Raw genomic sequence first — 16,904 nt, forward strand, 5'->3', positions numbered from 1 at the left:
CACAAGCTGCAGAGCAGAGGTCAGCTCAGAGGGAGCAATGCTCTTCCCTACTAGCAGGAGGGCTGCTTCTGCTTTCTCTCACTCCGCTTCCGTTGGGCTGGATCACAGAGGGAACTGCCCCTCCCTGCAAGAGTTACTTTAGGACCATTCTGGATACCTGGCATCCACCTCTTGCAGCCAGAAATAAAGTGTTAACTTTCAGACCAACCACCTCTTCACCAAGCTGTGCTCAAGCTACTCCTACTCAGCACAAGAGTACAGCAAATTCTCCTTTTGGATCAGGAGATGCTCACCGGTACTCCTGACATCAGCTCACATGAGTTTGGTATTTGTGCTACTGTCTATCTTGCAGTACATGCTCTGAGTCAGAGTTATGTTCTCCAGCCATGACAAGTGTCAAAAAGAAGCAGCAGCGGCAGCAGCAGTACTGAAGGCACCATGCACAAAAGCAGCAGTATGTGAGGAAAAGGGCACGGGACATGAGTGCTTCACCACGGGTAAACATCCCCACTCATTTCCCAGGAGGAGGATTAATGACCACACCAGTGGAAAGCCTATTCGTAAAGCAAACGTACTTAGCTTCCTCCACCACCTCCACCTCCGCCTGTGCTGTTATGGGCGCGTTGGAGTGTGCCCCAGTTGGGTCGTCCACGTTCAGCTCCCCATTGGTTGAGCTGACCACCTGAAACACAAACGAATACTGTGTTAACAAAGCCCCCTGGCACATGGTGCCTCTTCACCCCTCTGGACAAGGGATACCGTGGGAACTGGCAACTTGCAGAATAACTTCTGTTTACTCCTGTCCCTTTGCATCCTCTCAGCAGGCTGTCAGATTCCTTGGATGCCTTTGAATTCAAGGTTCTGGAGAGACCAACCTGCCTCCTCCTGAGAACAGCAGGCAGGGGACTGACTGTGTCTGTGGGCACTAACTCACACGGCTGTGCTCAGCACGGGTCTTGTGTCTCTGGGTGTAGCATTAAGACTAAATGGACAGCCTTACAGACACATCAACTGTCTTATGTTGACTGCTTCTCCTGACACTTTCAGAGGAGAGTGACTTGATCCTGTTGTCTGCCAGTACCGTGGGAAGAAGTCACTCCAGAGCCACTGGATTCTCATTGCTAACACAGCCAGCTTCTGGAATTATGCCCTCACCCAAAAGCTAAGTTGGCTTCCCAAGTAACAAATGATAGAACAAGAGGAAATGGCCTCAAGTTACGCCAGGGGAGGTTTAGATTTGAGATTAGGAAGACACTGAGAGGCACTGGCAATGGCACAGGCTGCCCAGGGAGGTGGTGGAGTCCTTATCCCTGGAGGTACTTAAAAGCCACGTACCTGATGCACTGAGGGACACGGTTTAGTGGTGGGCTTGGCAGACTGAGGTTAGGGGTTGGACTTCATGATTTGCAAAGTATTTTCCAACCAAATGATTTTACAATTCTACTGATTTGGTCTCTTATCTCTTTTTCTTTCACAGCTGACATCATGGCTTACATCAGCGTTTTGATAACAGAGATGACCATCCAGATTTCCCAGCTGCCATCAGCTGTGCATTTTCCAGGTGAGCACATAATTTTCCAGATAATTCATCATTACTCTGCTGCCACAACCATCACCAAAGCAGCCTGTATGAGACCAAAGAGTGTCTGGCCCTATCTGGAAGGCAGGACAAGCTCCTGAGTGATGCTGCTCCAGGGTCCAGGACTGTAACAATGTGTGGTTTCTCTCCTGCTCCACTTCCTCACCTTTCTAAAAGTAAAAGGAGGTATCTCCCATGAGGAAGGTTGAGGTGCTACCCAGTATTCCTGGTGGGAATATCCCTGACCAGCAGAGCTGAAGGGAAGGAAGCCACTGAAGTACATCTCCGCTGACTGTTAAGTGCATCTACCCGCGTTTGGTTTCAATACTTCAGCTCTGCTGGCACCCATTGTGTCTGCAGATCAAGTCCTACACCCAGTCTCTGCCAAGGCAGGTCAGGACTTGGCTCACATGGTTTTTAGAGCTCTCCTCAAGTGGCAACCCCTTGTGTTCCCTTCACATCCCCCTTCCAGACACATCACACTGTGGTCCCACCAGGCTCTCCAGACCTCCACACTTCCCACACAGCTTTGCAAAATGCTAGCACTTCATTGTGCTATCTTCCCACACTCTTCAGCTACTTGTTAAGTTGCATTTTACAAAATGGCTTTAATTTTCCTCCTCTTTTTCACGTGCCAGCTCTTCATTTTCATGTAGCAAATGTAACCGTTGCCTTAAAGGAAATGGTCACTCAAAGCCACTGACCTCCTGAGGGTTCAGCACAGGCTCTGGTGGGAAAGCACCTGCAGCCAAGCAGCCATGCACAGCAGAAGGCTTCTTGTTCCTGGCTGCAGGTCAGTAGAATTTTAATGCTTGTGGTGGCACATACAGGTTTGCAAACTGCTCAGGTAGGCAACCCTCCCAGTTAAATTTGGACTAGCACTGCATTATTGCTGCAGAGCACTGCTTGTGGGGAGACACAGCTTGTGCTGGCTTTGTGGCAGGGCCAGCTTCCACTAGACCAGGCTGCTCCAAGCCCTATCCAACCTGGCCTGGAATACCTCTCCAGTTTAGCATCTGCTTATGTCTGAGATCAGAGCTGTACATACACTAGATCCTCTTTACCTTTCAGTTTCCCTGCTACTCAGTAAAATATCTTTCAATGGAAAAAGGAACGTGGCTAATCAAGAAAAAAAAAAGCACTGAATGCAGCCAAGTAATAGGAATAACTAAAACATTCACCCTAATCTGCATTTTGCTGAGGGGCACCCTGCACTACTCATCTCCCGCTCAGTTCTGTCCTGCTCCAGGGACTAATCCCACTTCACCAGAGTGTTGTGTCTGGCACTAGAGCCAGCTCTCACAGGCAAACGTCTGCCAAAGAGTTCACCTTGCCAGCAGTGTTTGACAGCTCTCATTTGCTCAACTGACAGTTCTGTCTTCTCTCTAGCATGTCCATCCATCCATCCTGCTCTGGCAGCAGGGCAAGAAACTCCCTTCATGGGCCCAAGGGACTACCAGAGGGAGCAGTGGCTGTCCAGCCTCTCACACTGGCCATCCTCTGTCTGTTACTCCATTCTGACATCCCTGGATTTCCACTGAGAAAATCCCCAATGGGATGGAGGAGTGCTTTAAAGGCCAGACCTCCTAATACACAGTCCTTTCTGTGTTCAATTTGACAATGCTGACCTCAAAATGGCTCTCAGAGGAAAAGCTTCATTGAAGCAGTAGCAGTGACAATGTTGCCCATCACAGCCTGGGTCCCACAAAAGCACGGCTTGAGCGTTAGGACCTGACTGGCTTGTGAAATGGCTCTCCTGGCCACAACAGTACTGTGAGTAGAGGAGAATTCAGGGGATTTAACACAAACTCTGGCATGGAGGTTGTACAGCTCGGGAGGAAGAGGTACCTGCACTGATCCCCCATGCCGATCCGCGGCCAGATGAGATGTCAGGTAGGAGGTGTTGGTCTGCCGGCTGGGCTGGATCTCCCACTCCCCGCGGCGGTCGGACGACACCTGCTCCAAGTTCAGAAGCATGAGAGAAACACAGGAGAGGGCAAAAGGTCAGTGAGGGGAAGAAATAAAAGGGTGTTTGTTAGTGAGTTAGTTTATCTGCAAAAAGCAAGGCATTTAAACTTCTGGCTAGGCTAAACTTTCTCTTTACCGAGTGCACCTCAGAGCTGATTTCAGCAGTATCTGCAGTAACCCACTGCAGCAGTGGGTTTCTTCTCTTCCTGCTGCTAAATGAAAAGAAAGCTCTGATCTATTCAGGAAGTTGTTACTTTACACGGCTTCATTTCCATGGATTTCAGCATAGAAATACCCTGACAGCATGTTTAACTGCCTCTGCCACGCTGGAGCACTTGGCATGGCAGTAACACTGGATACAGAAGATTGACCTCCCTAAAATACATATTTTTGAACTCAAATTTGCAACATAAAACAAAGACACATTTTCTTTCACCAAAAGCCAGCTCCACACACTGATTCACCTGTACAGTGCAGGGGGAAACATCCACCACACATGCTTGACTGAAGAGAGGGTTGGTGGCTTTTTGGTTTTCTGCAGAGAAGTAGATAAGAAACTTTTGCTAACAGTTTCTTCTTTATCCCCTACAGATGCAATCTTGAAGCACTTAAATTATTAGAATTTTATCTGTTTTATTAGAAGAACTCCTTTGTACTTGCATGTGAAGCTCAGCTTTGATGACAACACCTTCAGCATTCACCTAAGGCTCAGGTGTATCTAAGTGCACTTCAACCCAACCAACCAGCTGGAGAAACTTCCCAAGACTGGGAAGTGTAGGACAAATGGGCAGATCAGTGTTGGCCTCAGGCCAAAAGCAGACGACCTAGTTGAGCCCGAAGTGAGAAAAGGCACACATTGGAAAGGTGACTCTTTGGGTGATGTATACAAATTTAAGCAAATGTTTCACAGCTGAACCACAGATTTGAAGGTGCAGAGCAACAGAGACTCCCCAGCACACACACCTGGCAGGAGTGATGCAGAACAGAGACAATTTGGATCTGCCCAGGAAATAACACACTCAAGTGTACAAAACCCAGGTCATCAGGAGCAAAGCTGAAGTACCTAAATAAGAGAGGTGCACAGGCCCTGCCTTTCCTCAGCACTGCTTTGTGTTATGCCCTGCTGCTGTGGGTGATGAGCCTGAGCCCTGGGCAGAGGAAGAGAAGACACAGGGCTCAGTGCCACTGTAAAAACAGAGAAAATCAAGGCTGCAGAGAAAGACTTCCAAAACCTTTGAATAAACTTCCAACACTACCATATGCACTGTCACTCAACTAGAGCAAGAGCATGTGCAAAGAGGAGGAGAAAAAAAAAGTCTCATGGCATTTCATAAAACATTCCCTGTCATTCCTGTTGCACGTGACCTCTGATTCCCTCCTGGAGTGACCCACGGTGCCACTCCTCCTTCCAAGTGGCCACCAAACCCAGTGCATAGCTACTATTTCCCCAGAGGTGCTCTTGTCCAAGTCTTACTGGACAAGATCTTACTAACTTACTGTTGGATCTTACTACACATTCTTCTCCTTGGCCCACAACACTGCTGACACTGCTGACATTTGAAGGAGAAGCACTTCCCTTGGAATACTTTTTTAATGGCTCCAAGTCCCAAGGTTTGAACAACTGGAGGATTTAAATGGAGGTTTTAAAAGCCAGGAGAAGACAGGTGTTGAGTGTGGCTTCCTCCAAAGTACCATGACATCAGGTCGCTTGGCTAGCCTGGGCGATGCAGTGGTACCATGCTACGTCCACCTTAGATGCAAGCTCGTGGCTAGGAGCCTGGAAGCAGCTTCTAGGAAAGGCTCTAGTAGCCACAAGAGCCAGACTTTTCTCTTTCAGCTCTGCAGCTAAGTATGTGACAACACGGCTTGTAAGCAGGCTTGAGCTGAGCTGCCCAAAATGCAACCCAAGCAGTGAGACTGAGGAAGTGATGCCCATGAAATCTGAAAGCATCAAGTTCCCACCAACACTCACCACCTTCCTACCAGCTACCAAATTAGAACACAAGGCTGGCACCTAAAGTCGGACGGGGAAAGGCTCACCAATCTTGGCTAGTTAAGGATCTTCCTGGAGGAAAATGATAAAAAAAGGACATCACACTCTCCTCGGTGACTTTACTGGGAACCAAATATTAGAAAAGAAAATCTACAGTTCTCACACCCAGAAATGGAAACAAGGCAATTACATTTGGAGATGAAGGCAGTCACTTGACCAGAACCTGTGTCTCCAATTCACTGCTCTAGATGTTTATTTTTTTTTTGCTTTATGCTTTTTGCTTCAGAGAAATTTTTTGCTCAATACTTAAAAGAAATAACCCTTGGAAGAGAGTTGTTTATGTTCTGGTGAGAAGGAACTTTTTTCCTTCATATTGGGACATTAAGTATTTCATCATCCTAAGTAATTTTCAGGTGAAAAAACCCACAAAAGCTGCCATGTGAAACAGCATCAAGATTATTTGCAAGGCTCAGAGCAAGGACTGAAGGCTGCCTGCATAATATTTTGGGACTAAGACAGATTTATTTGGGCTGTGTACTATAATTTGTGAAGTAACATGCTTGAAAATGAAGCCAAGTGTCATTGTCTTGTTAAAGGAAACACGATGCCTCATGTAGACAGTGTGAAGAGCTGTTGTCAAGCGGACAACTAGAGACTGCCACCAAAAAGGGGAGGTTAATGCATTAACCAGGCAATATAGTAAAGCAGATTATTTTTCTAGTACTTTCAAGCCAGCTCACACTAACCAGCATGCATAATACAGCACCACACACGTGCTTCAAACTATTCAGCTTCCTACGAGCAACACTTCAAACAGGGAGCATTCATTCATCCCAATGGCAGCTGATGGCTTGAGGTGTGTTCTAGTCTATGTTAGCTGCTCTACATTCCGAGCCCAGCTGTAAGGAACAAGGAAAGCTGAGCCCAGATAGGTTATCACATCTCACGCTCCATTCTGCACCCCCGAAGCCCAGCTTGTGTGAGCTGAGTGGGAGCAGAGATGCAGGAGAAGAGCTAGAATGGCACAGCGGTTAGAGGAGCAGAGCAAGCCCAGAACCACTCACTGGGAAGTAAGAGCACCAACAGCTCTAGCTAGGAGCCAGCAGTTGGAGATCTACTGAACTTCTGATCAGTTCTGTTAATATAGAAAATCCAGACTCTCAGCACCAACAGAATTTGACAACTCAGAAAGGAACAAATGGGGAAATTCAAATTCACAAACTGGCAGTTCATCCGGACCCCAATACCCAGCCTCCCCTTGGGATCCTACCCCAGCAGTCCTTTACGAGCTCTGAAGCCCGGGCCATGTCCTGGACACCCTGAGAAGGATGTGCTGTGCGTGTGGGGACACGTATGACTGTATTGCAGCCACAGAGCCCATGGGAAGGGGGTACGTGGGGACAGGCTGCCATCACCACAACTGCTGCTCTGCTTCATGGGCTGTGTGCTAGAAGTAAAAGCACCCAAAAGGCTTGGTGGCTGGGTAGATTAAGTATGGCCCAGGATGGATAGTTGACTTAAACAGCTTACCACAAACTACAAAAAGTGACCCCTTCCAAAGTACATTTCACTTGGTTCATGATCCAGAGGAATTCCACTGGCTGACATGGTATTTCATCTCAAAATCCCAATCTCTAAATTAAGCAGGACTTGTGCTTGCCATAACCAAGGCAAGACTCAGCCCCAACCACCTCTAATGGCATTTGGCTTCTGCTTCTCCAGTTCAAGAGGAATTCAGAGGTGCCAAACAACAGGTGCTGCCAAAGCAGTTGTGAGCAATGCACCTGATTGCGAAGGGCTTGCTGCGATGGTCGATCCCTGTGCATGTGGCTGTCTCTTGTGACTGCAGATGTCCCAGAATCTACGTGAACAGATCCCACTGGAGTAGGCTGGAAAACAAAGCATTCGTTAGGATCACAGAATTGTTGAGGTTGGAAAAGACTTTTAAGCTCCCATCGAGTCAGACTGCTCCCCCAGCACTGCCACAGCCTCCACTAACCCATGTCCCTCAGCCACAGCTACATGGCTTTGGGATCCCTCCAGGGATGGGGACTCCATGATGGCCCTGGACAGCCTGTGCTGGGGCTTGACAGGCCTTTTGGGGAAGAAATTCTTCCTGATCTCCAAACTAAACCTCCCATGGTGCAACTTGAGGCTATTTCCTCTTGTCCTGTTGCTTGGGAGCAGAGACCAACCTCTCCCTGGCCACATTCTCCTGCCAGGGAGTTTTGAGAGCAAGAGGTCTCCCTCTTCTTCTTTTCCCTCTTCTCAGCCTCCTCTCTCCAGGCTAAACACTCCCAGCTCCCTCAATTGCTCCTCAGCAGACTTGTGCTCCAGACTCTTCCCCGGCTCTGTTGCTCATTTCTGGACATGCTCCAGCACCTCACTGTCACTCTTGTAGTGAGAGGCCCAACCCTGAACACAGCACTTGAGGTGCAGCCTCACCAGTGCTGAGCACAGGGGGATGGTCACTGCACTGGTCCTGCCACACTATTTCTGACACAAGCCAGGATGCCACTGGCTTTCTTGGCCACCTGAGCACACTGCTGGGTGGTGTTGAGCTGCTGTTGACCAACACCCCCAGATCTTTTCCCACACTTGTCTGGCTGGCTCCCACTGAGTATAAGCAGGAAAACATCAAAACTCTGCCTAAAGGTACTGACAATAACCAAGGAAAATCCCTGTGATTCGATGGAGATGTGGTCTGATGCTGGACACCAGCACCAAACATCTTCCATAAAAATTAATTAAAAACATGCAGTTCAGTATTTGTATTGATGTCAGATCCCATCTAACATGTCTCACATAGGATTCTTACAACTGAAAACACACAGACTTGTTTTCCTCATCTCATCATCTTGCTGTTTTTTGAAATCACACTTGCATAGAAACAAGACATGTCAAAATTAAAGCTTCATCTGCTCTATTCTCACCAAAGTCATAATCCCTGCTCACAACACCAAAATCTCCATAGCAACTGCTGCAGTTGTCAGCAATAGCACACCTGTCTTACAAGGTACTTTTTATCAATTGCCTTCAAAATTAAACCAAAATAAGAAAAATCCTGATTCACAAAGGGAATGATTTTTTATGAAGTAATCTGAGCACAGTAAACATTAGTAACACGAAATACAGAAGGGATAGTAAATGACAATGGTACCAAATTTAGCACTGAAGGCATTTTATCTAGGACCAGTGACAATTTACAGGTGCCTTTGCCATGGCTGGTGTGTGGTAACTGGTGTTAGCAGGCCAGGTCTCAGCAGAACACCACAGAACACAGTGACAGACAGACAGTGGAAAAGACTGAGACTTCTCCATCAGATTTCTCCATGTCTTCTTGAGTACAAATGGCTTTTGACAAAAGAAGTGACATATGATCACAATTATGGTCCATGTGGTGTCACAAAACTGCTAAATGGAGCTTGGTTACTCCCACATTTCCTTGCCATGTGCTACAAAGAGCTGCTTAAACCTCTGGATTAGCATAAGCACCAAAATCTTTTGAGTTCAGAACTGGTTTGCTCTCACTAGTCACTGAGCCTTGCCTAGATCTCCCACACATCTCAATAAGAACGCGTCTCTCCTGCATTAAGATATTGGGCTCAAATCCTGTCACAGACTAGAAATTAAGCCTAGTCATGTTCACTGCCACAAGTGGGAAAAATCAGGTTTGAATGTCCCAGGAGGGCAAGCCCAAAGAGATGTAAAGAGGTCTTCTGCCCCTTCGGGAAACTTCTTGGCACTGCAAGAACCCCCTGCACACAACGTCAGGACATCTCACCGTGTCAAACAGAAGAGAACAGAAGTGAAAGATTTGATTCTAAGATCACTGGCACTAACTGGGATCATCAGGAACAAAAGAGGCCAGTGGTGGGGAAGGCAATGCATTCTGCAGGGACAACTTACAATTGGCCTGCCGACCCAGTCATAGGCATAGTCGAAGGTGTAGCCTTTCTTTTCAAACAGCTCAGTGAAGATGGTCCGTAAATAGTCGTAGTCTGGTCTCTCAAAGAAGTCCAGTCGCCGAACGTAACGGAGGTACGTGGCCATCTCCTCTGTTGGAAAGGGGGAAAGAAGCAGCGGCGTCAGTGCTCTTGGAGCTGACACACACCCTAGAAATACGCTTTGCAATTCACTCCACTGAGGCCTTCCCAGGGCACAGGGCTCAAAGTTGATGCTTCAAGCTGGACTGAGGGACAGATTGCCAGTGACATAAGTTGTCCAGGCTCTGTTGAGTTCAGCCGAGCCACGTGGATCCACACAAGCTGAGGATAACCAACAGGTTTTCAACCCCAGTGATCTACCAAACAGCCTTTTGCTGCTAGATGAACCTCATTCAGCTTTCCAGAGCCCTCCTGCCTTGCTCAAAGTCTAATAATCGTTTGGTTTTACTCTGAATGAGTTGTTACAAACCAAAATCTGTGTTTTAGCACTGAACACCACGCTGTGAGAGAACTGTCTGGGCTGCCTGTGCTACCTCTGGCTTTTCCTATCAAAGTAGTGGCTTTTAGTAACAGTCCACAACGCAAATAATTTCAAACAGTCCTCAAGCAAAGATGGAAGTTCCACCTCTGCTCCAAAGAGCTGCTACTCCACCTCAAATCTGAGTTGCACAGCTAGTTTTATTCTATGCTTTTGTATAAAGCCAAACACTGTAAGACAAATGTCAACTCACTGACCCTGCCAAAGGGATGCTCACGTGTATGTCTGCTCACATAGACATTTAAAGTAGCCACGGCACCTTCAACTGGGGAAGGGGAGCAAGAGATGCTGGTGGGCACCCTGTGGCACCCTTGAGCTCCAAGCAACAACTAGGATCTGGCTGCCCATTGGTCATTGACTATCCCAAACAAGACTTGGAAGGGGAGGCTCCACTGCTAATTTGCCTGGTGCACACCAAGCAGTGTTTGGCATTAAACTTTCCATTGCTTTCCTGCACCAGGTTGGTACTTTGCGTGCCCAGAGAACTGAGCCCTGGTAACCCATCTGGGAGGATGGTTCATAAATAATCACAGTCTGGGCTCCGAAAGAAGTCTAATTGTGGAACATAACAGCCCTTCCCAGATCCCTTCCCTCAGATCCAGCCAAGGCAGGATGTTTGAGCAGAACTCAGCGTGAGGTGTCTGTGCACTGTGGCACAACTGACGCACTAGCATTGTTTTTGTCTTTAGCTAAGAAAAATAAGAACAGCATTGCTTATTGGTACTTAACTCTGGCTGTGGCTTGCACCTGGTAGGTCACATGTGGGTAAGGGAGGAAAAAAAAAGGAGGAGAAGAAAGGTAATCTTCTCTCCCTGATAGTGTCTCCAAAAGGTGGAGGACCACCAGGTTTCAGATGAGCAAGGAATAGAAGGAAGTTTTCTTATTTCCCTTCAGCCCAGACCTGCAGGTGTGATGGAGCTCTGAGGAGGGAGTAATGGGGAAAAAAATAAGAACAGTCAACTTGAAGCTGTTCTGCTTGGAACTGGGTAGATTTGCAAATATGTCTGGGGAATTAGCATGACTGGAGCAAATGATTCCTCTCTAGGCCTGCTGTTCCTTACGCTGTGAAAGAACCATCTGACACAATGACTTCTACAGGAATAATTGTGGGGGCCTAGGTGTCAGGATGTCAGAAAAGCACGAAAAAACCCCACTCTGTGAAAGCCACAGGGTACCTGAGGAGGGCTTTAACTTTGTGCTCTCCTCTCCTGGCTCCAAGGTGGGCCTTTGTTTAACTAAAGAACCAGTGCTGGGCTTGGCTAGAAGCATATTTTTAGTAACAGTCTACTTAAAACTGTTGTCAGAAGGTGGAATTCAAGGACAGACACATCATCTCATCTTCTAAGCTGGCCACTTAGAATTTTAACACCTGTAAAATCTTAAATCTGGAAAAGAATTAACTCGGATCCAATAAAGTCTCCTGGGAAAGGGAAAATAACAAGGCCCTCTTCAGGAAGGAAGCCAAGAGGTAAAGCAGGAACACCAGACACTTGAGCATTGTCCAGCCTCCTTGATGAGAAAAGTCATGCTCATTTTAAGCCCCCAGGCCCCATTTGTTTACAGCAGCAGCTCCAGTTGTTTGACAGCTTGAGGGACAACACATCATCCAAAAACTTTCTGACAGAGCTCAGAACCATCACATTTAACAAGCTACATCCACCTTCAACTGCATCTAAATGGTCCCATCAGGGTTTTACCTGGAAAGTTCTCACAGAGAACTTCAACTGGAGTGTTTCTTTTTGTGTCCCCAATCTTCTGATACCTCTCTTTTAAGGTGTCAGCCTGTAGCGCACAAAGACAAAACAGTTGTGGAGAAAGAGTTCAACCATGTGATAAACGACATGCTGTATGGGAAGAAAAACAAGGTATTTAATTCCAATTCTGGGCAGCAGCAGCAGATGTTACCTGTAGCTGAACTGCATCCCAGACTACACTAGCAGGAATACTACCTCACCCCACTGTCATTCTCAGCATACATCTTACATGCTGTCAGCAAAGAACACCTGAGGACACATTCAAAACATCTTCAGTACTTGACAAGGAGGACATTCATTAGCATTTTACAGGACTCATTTCTTACCAGCCCAGTCCTAAGGACTGCACAGTGGAGTTTTCAAGGGACAAGAAAACAAAAGCTGCACAGACTAGGACTGGACATCAGTGTCCTGTCCTCAGCTTAGAGCCATCAGCAACTGAGATGCCTTCATAACCAACTGTAATAGGAGACAAATTGCAAAGGCAATTTGGGGATTCCTGTCTATCACAGAATGTCAACACAGAGGTGACTTGTATACATCAGTCAGGCTTCTTCTCAATCCCATGCTACTCCCACACTGCCTCTCCTTTCACCTCAAAACAAATTAAACATCTGGTCATCATTTCCCACCTACATCCCCCTATGAAGCAGAGAACTCTCTTCTAGTTGGCACCCTTAGAGCAGGTTTTACTGCCTCCACTTCAAAATACACCAATTAGAGCTGGCAGCAGCATAATTGTTGTCTAAGAAGTTTGCTTGAGATGTTAGCACAGACAGTATAGACTGAAAGTGTAAACTAAGGAAATGTAGACAAGTGAAGATGCTAATTTCTAGATCAAGCTGAAGAAGATGTGCTTGTCTTGGGGCTCAAGAAATGCCGGACAACGAGGTGTCAACTAATTCTTATTAAGTTCATCACTGAACTGAGGACATTTTGTTGAACCTTGTCTAAAGCTGGAATTATTTTATAACAATTTACAGGACTATTTTTAAGCAGTCGAGTTCAACTAAGTCAGAAACAAAATATGTTTCTGTTTCTCTCCTCCTGAGGTGTGAACTTAGAGAGATCCTGATTTCTTTCACAATGACTTTCATGCTTGAGAAACCCTTTGTTTTTATGAGGTGTCACTAACACCTCTGGCATGTGTCTGACAAGACTAAGCTGAGACTAACTCTGGACAGATGGTGACAAGCCAGCTTAACAGGGTCTATTACACAAGCCACTGCCACTGGCTGCAGAAGCAGTCTGCTGAGCAGCTCACATGTCCAAAAGCTGGTCTCCTTTCCCACACGGTACTAACAGGTCTAACAGGAATTAGTGTTTTCATTAGTAAAGCTTCTCCTAACCTGATCCAACCCAACCCCTTTGCTCACTGAAATTCCAAAGTCGATCACAGTAGCTTCATCATCAGGAAAGTGACCAAAAAGTGAAGATGTGGCTACTGACAGCTTCAGAACTGGCAAACGACTTACTACTGGTTAATTCAGCTGACAGCTGTTAGCTGCAGTTCCCTACCTCAGTTGGTAGCAGTCCTATACATTGTGCATGACATTTCATAAACTTCTAAGCACTCAGTGTCCAGTGTTTTGGAGGGTAGCCAAGCTCAATGCTTCCGCCAGAAAAACAGTCTTTCAAGCTGGTCCGTCTGTGCGTCTAAACCCATCAAACTGCTCCTGTTATAAACACACTTTGCAGATGCAGCTGGAGGACTGTGTGCTGGAACTGGACTCCCAAAACCAACCACTGTGTCCCAGTCGCACCCCAGCACGGGGCAGCTTCACGGAACAGCAGAGCTGCTCCAGCAGCCTCACGGCTCACTCACTGCCCTCCCTGTCCCAGCCACTTGCCTGCTTCTGCTCAGTCTTCTCTCCAGACCTGTACCAACTCAGCTAAACTAATGCCAACTTTAAGTGTCAGGCAACGTATTTCTATCTCAAAATCTTTCCTGTAGGTAAAGGGGGTTGGATTGGATGATCTCTAAAGGTCCCTTCCAACCCTACCAATCTATGATTCTAACACCCTGTCATTAACACTTCATGGACACAAAGGGGTGACTGGATTTTGCAAGTGTTTCCTCACTGGATTCTCATTTAGGCAGAGATCAGACTAAGTTTCAAAGGGCAAAAAATGAAGTCAAAACCTACCTTCAATCCTTGCCAGGGCAGACTACCTCGGAGGAAATACATAAACATATGACCCAGGGCTTCCAGGTCATCTCGACGACTTTGCTCTAAAACAGAAGAGAGAACAAATTATTGCTGCAGCAGCAGAAATGGATCTGAGATCTGATCAGCAGCCACATCTACTTCTGAGATTAAGTTATCCTGGGGAAGTTCACTTGCTGCCTGTAGCTTGGACCTGGTGCAAAACCACCTAGAACTGTTACAAAAACCTGTATGATATGTAAAGATCATAAGGCAGAAGGTAACACAGAAGCTGCAAGACATGGGGCCCAGCCTTGGGTATAATGGATAAGAGGTGGAAATATTAATGGCAGAGGAATAAAGCAGTTCCCCAGTTCCTCCCTGGACAGTTGGTGTTGCTGGAGCACCTGCAAGGTGGTGCTGGATGACGTTATTTCCTCTGAACTGCACAGGGACAGGCAGCAGCTGCAGGGAGCTACCACGTTGCACAGTGCCAGCCCTTCCTGGCTGCCTCTGCAGCTCATCCCATCAGAGCAGATCAAAAATAGTTCTTTCTAGCACTGCTTCTCCTTGCCCGTGTAGATGTCATGATTATAAATGGTGGGGGGTGGGGAGAAAGGAGGTCTCAAGCCAAAGCAGAAAGCATCCTTAAAAGAAAGCAAGGATCTACCACAAGGTATCAAAAAACCCCAAGCAAGATACAAGAGAGAAAAACAAATATACGGGACTGTTGCTGTTCTGGGCTGCACTGCATTGACTTAGGCTCTCTGAGCTCACAGACCCAACACAATGCAACCTCCTCTCCTCCTCTCCTCTCCACCTGCACACAAGTAACATACTGCAGAGCGTGAAGTGGAGCAGATCTAGTCACACAGCCCACACACCATGACAAACTGTGCATGAACTCTCCCTGATGCTGCATCATCTGCAAGAGGAGAAAAAGGCACTGTTTTACACAGCATGAATCCTTTAAAAACAGCAGCAAATTTAACCCTCAAAAGATGCGGGGGGTGAGAACACTCAGCAGAAGGGAACTGAGAGGACAGTTCCTGCTGGTTACCCTGACACAACTGTAGAAAGAGGGATAAAAAAGAGGCTGTCTTGGGTAATTTGTTGCAGTGATGCAGATGGACTTCTTGGGAAGTGGTTGAGTGCACTTGTCTTTCAGAAAAAATGAGAACTGAGCTCCTTTATTTTGCTTGGTCCCTACATGAGAAGGGACCCACTCCACCTGGCCCGGCCTCACCACAAAGCACAAGCCCCACAAAATCCCTCAGGCAGTCTCCCACAGCCAGCAGCCAAGCCTACCCTCCTCAAATACACCCACCCAGAACTGATTCCTTCCCTGCATGAACAACAGAGAGTGCTGCAAAAAAAACTGGGTCCTAAAGAAGGCACGTGGTGTACTTCAAATACGAGCACATCTCCTTCCCACAGCCCCCTGCAGAGGTATCCACAGCACTGGCAGATCCTGAGCCTGCTCCCACTCTGGCTGCTCATTCCTACATCGCCTCCTGACTCTTCACCAGGTTTTCCTAAATTAGAAGTTGGCGTCATCTCTCCTTACTGCCTAAACAGAGTGAGCTCTCCAGGAGACACCAAAGCCCACAATGCCTTGATCTCCTGGCTGGAGATGACTCAAGGAATATTCTGTTATCTTTCTGCTCTTACGAGTTTAAGTGAATAGAAACTTTTCATAAGGCTTTTTGCCTTTCAGCCACAGGAATGTAATCTTCACAGAAGAGAGGAAACGAGATTTAAAATCACTTAAATCATTAATTTTCTCCAGTGAATTATTAGGTCAGGGAACATCCAACTGTAACACCTGAAACTGAAAGGTACTGGTATAGAGATGTGGTACAAAAATCTATTTGATCATCACTTAGTGCAGCAATTACCAGCCGCCTGCTTGCCTTTTATCAGTGCAGGGTGGCTACCAGTCACTTAGTTCCTACTAAACACTGCAATTATGAGGTTTCCAACATTTCAGTTGTCTCAGTTCCTTAAAAGAGGAAAAAAAAAAAGCCTCACAACTGCAAACAGCATCAAGAGGTTTACAAACAGCTTGAAGGGCGTGCAAGAGCTGTAAGCCCTTGGAAGGCTACAGGATCTGGCCCAGCAAGCTGCCAGCAACCACACAGACCTTTGCCGAGATGAGTGTTGATGGACATGTATCTGGCTGTCCCAGTTAAGCTCTTGTGTTCCCGGTAGGGGATGTGTTTTTTGGTTTCTGGGTCAATGTACTCCTTGGCCAATCCAAAGTCTATGATGTGAATGATGTGCTCTTTCTTATTGCCTTGCCGGCCGATAAGGAAGTTTTCTGGCTTGACATCTCGGTAGATGAGGTTCTTGGAATGCACATACTCCATTCGGGATATCTGCAAAACCATGAGGCAAAAGTTATTTGTGAGCAGAACAGCTGCTGTGCTCCCCAGCTGCCGCGAAACAGGATTTGCTGCCCGGCCCCACGCCCCAGCCCGGCACTACCTTAGGTCTCAGCTACTCCGTGAGAAATGCAGCAGCAGAGGGAGTGGCCACGGCATCAGTGACAGTTGGAGCTGGGTCGCATCCTGTGATGCGGAGAGGGAAGACGAATTTGTCAATCCTCTTTCTCCAGCTACTGTACTGTTCTCCCTGACTTTATTCCTACAGAAATTGTTCCTGAAATGTTACCACCAGGACATGGCTCTTGGAAGAATGCACCAGGGAATCGCAGTAGTCTTTTGGTATTGATTTTAGACATACTAAACTGGTTACCAAGAGCTCTTTCCTTACCCACAGCCTTCCCTTGTTGCTCTGCGATTTACCACTTTCCTCCCTTGACTCATATGTTGTCTTAGACATGCCAGATTCCTCAGGGAGGGGGATTTTTGGGCAGGCAGAAGCCTTACAATCCTCAACAAGGATTAAAAATAATTAATTTAATTGGTTGCCAACTAGGAATAGCTGGAGTATTTTTCAGCTTTTTGCTACCCTTG

General features: G+C 46.9%; 1 protein-coding gene across 7 annotated transcripts in view; it reads right to left on the minus strand.

Moving 5' to 3' along the window:
* The window catches only part of CSNK1G1 (casein kinase 1 gamma 1), a 116,365-nt gene that overhangs the window by 7,714 nt on the left and 91,747 nt on the right, over positions 1–16,904 (minus strand). For 6 of the 7 annotated variants that reach the window (XM_061999179.1, XM_061999176.1, XM_061999178.1 and 3 more), the window contains 7 exons: positions 16,070–16,304; positions 13,927–14,012; positions 11,723–11,807; positions 9,450–9,598; positions 7,325–7,429; positions 3,428–3,535; positions 576–682 (listed from right to left, as the gene is read on the minus strand). In XM_061999179.1, coding sequence (XP_061855163.1) covers positions 576–682; positions 3,428–3,535; positions 7,325–7,429; positions 9,450–9,598; positions 11,723–11,807; positions 13,927–14,012; positions 16,070–16,304 — 875 coding nt within the window. Of the gene's footprint in view, positions 1–575; positions 683–3,427; positions 3,536–4,011; positions 4,083–7,324; positions 7,430–9,449; positions 9,599–11,722; positions 11,808–13,926; positions 14,013–16,069; positions 16,305–16,904 lie in introns of those variants that run through there. The other variant, XM_061999181.1, reaches the window with a different exon arrangement.

The sequence above is a fragment of the Colius striatus genome, chromosome 7, assembly GCF_028858725.1.
Source record: "Colius striatus isolate bColStr4 chromosome 7, bColStr4.1.hap1, whole genome shotgun sequence".
Taxonomy (NCBI): domain Eukaryota; kingdom Metazoa; phylum Chordata; class Aves; order Coliiformes; family Coliidae; genus Colius; species Colius striatus.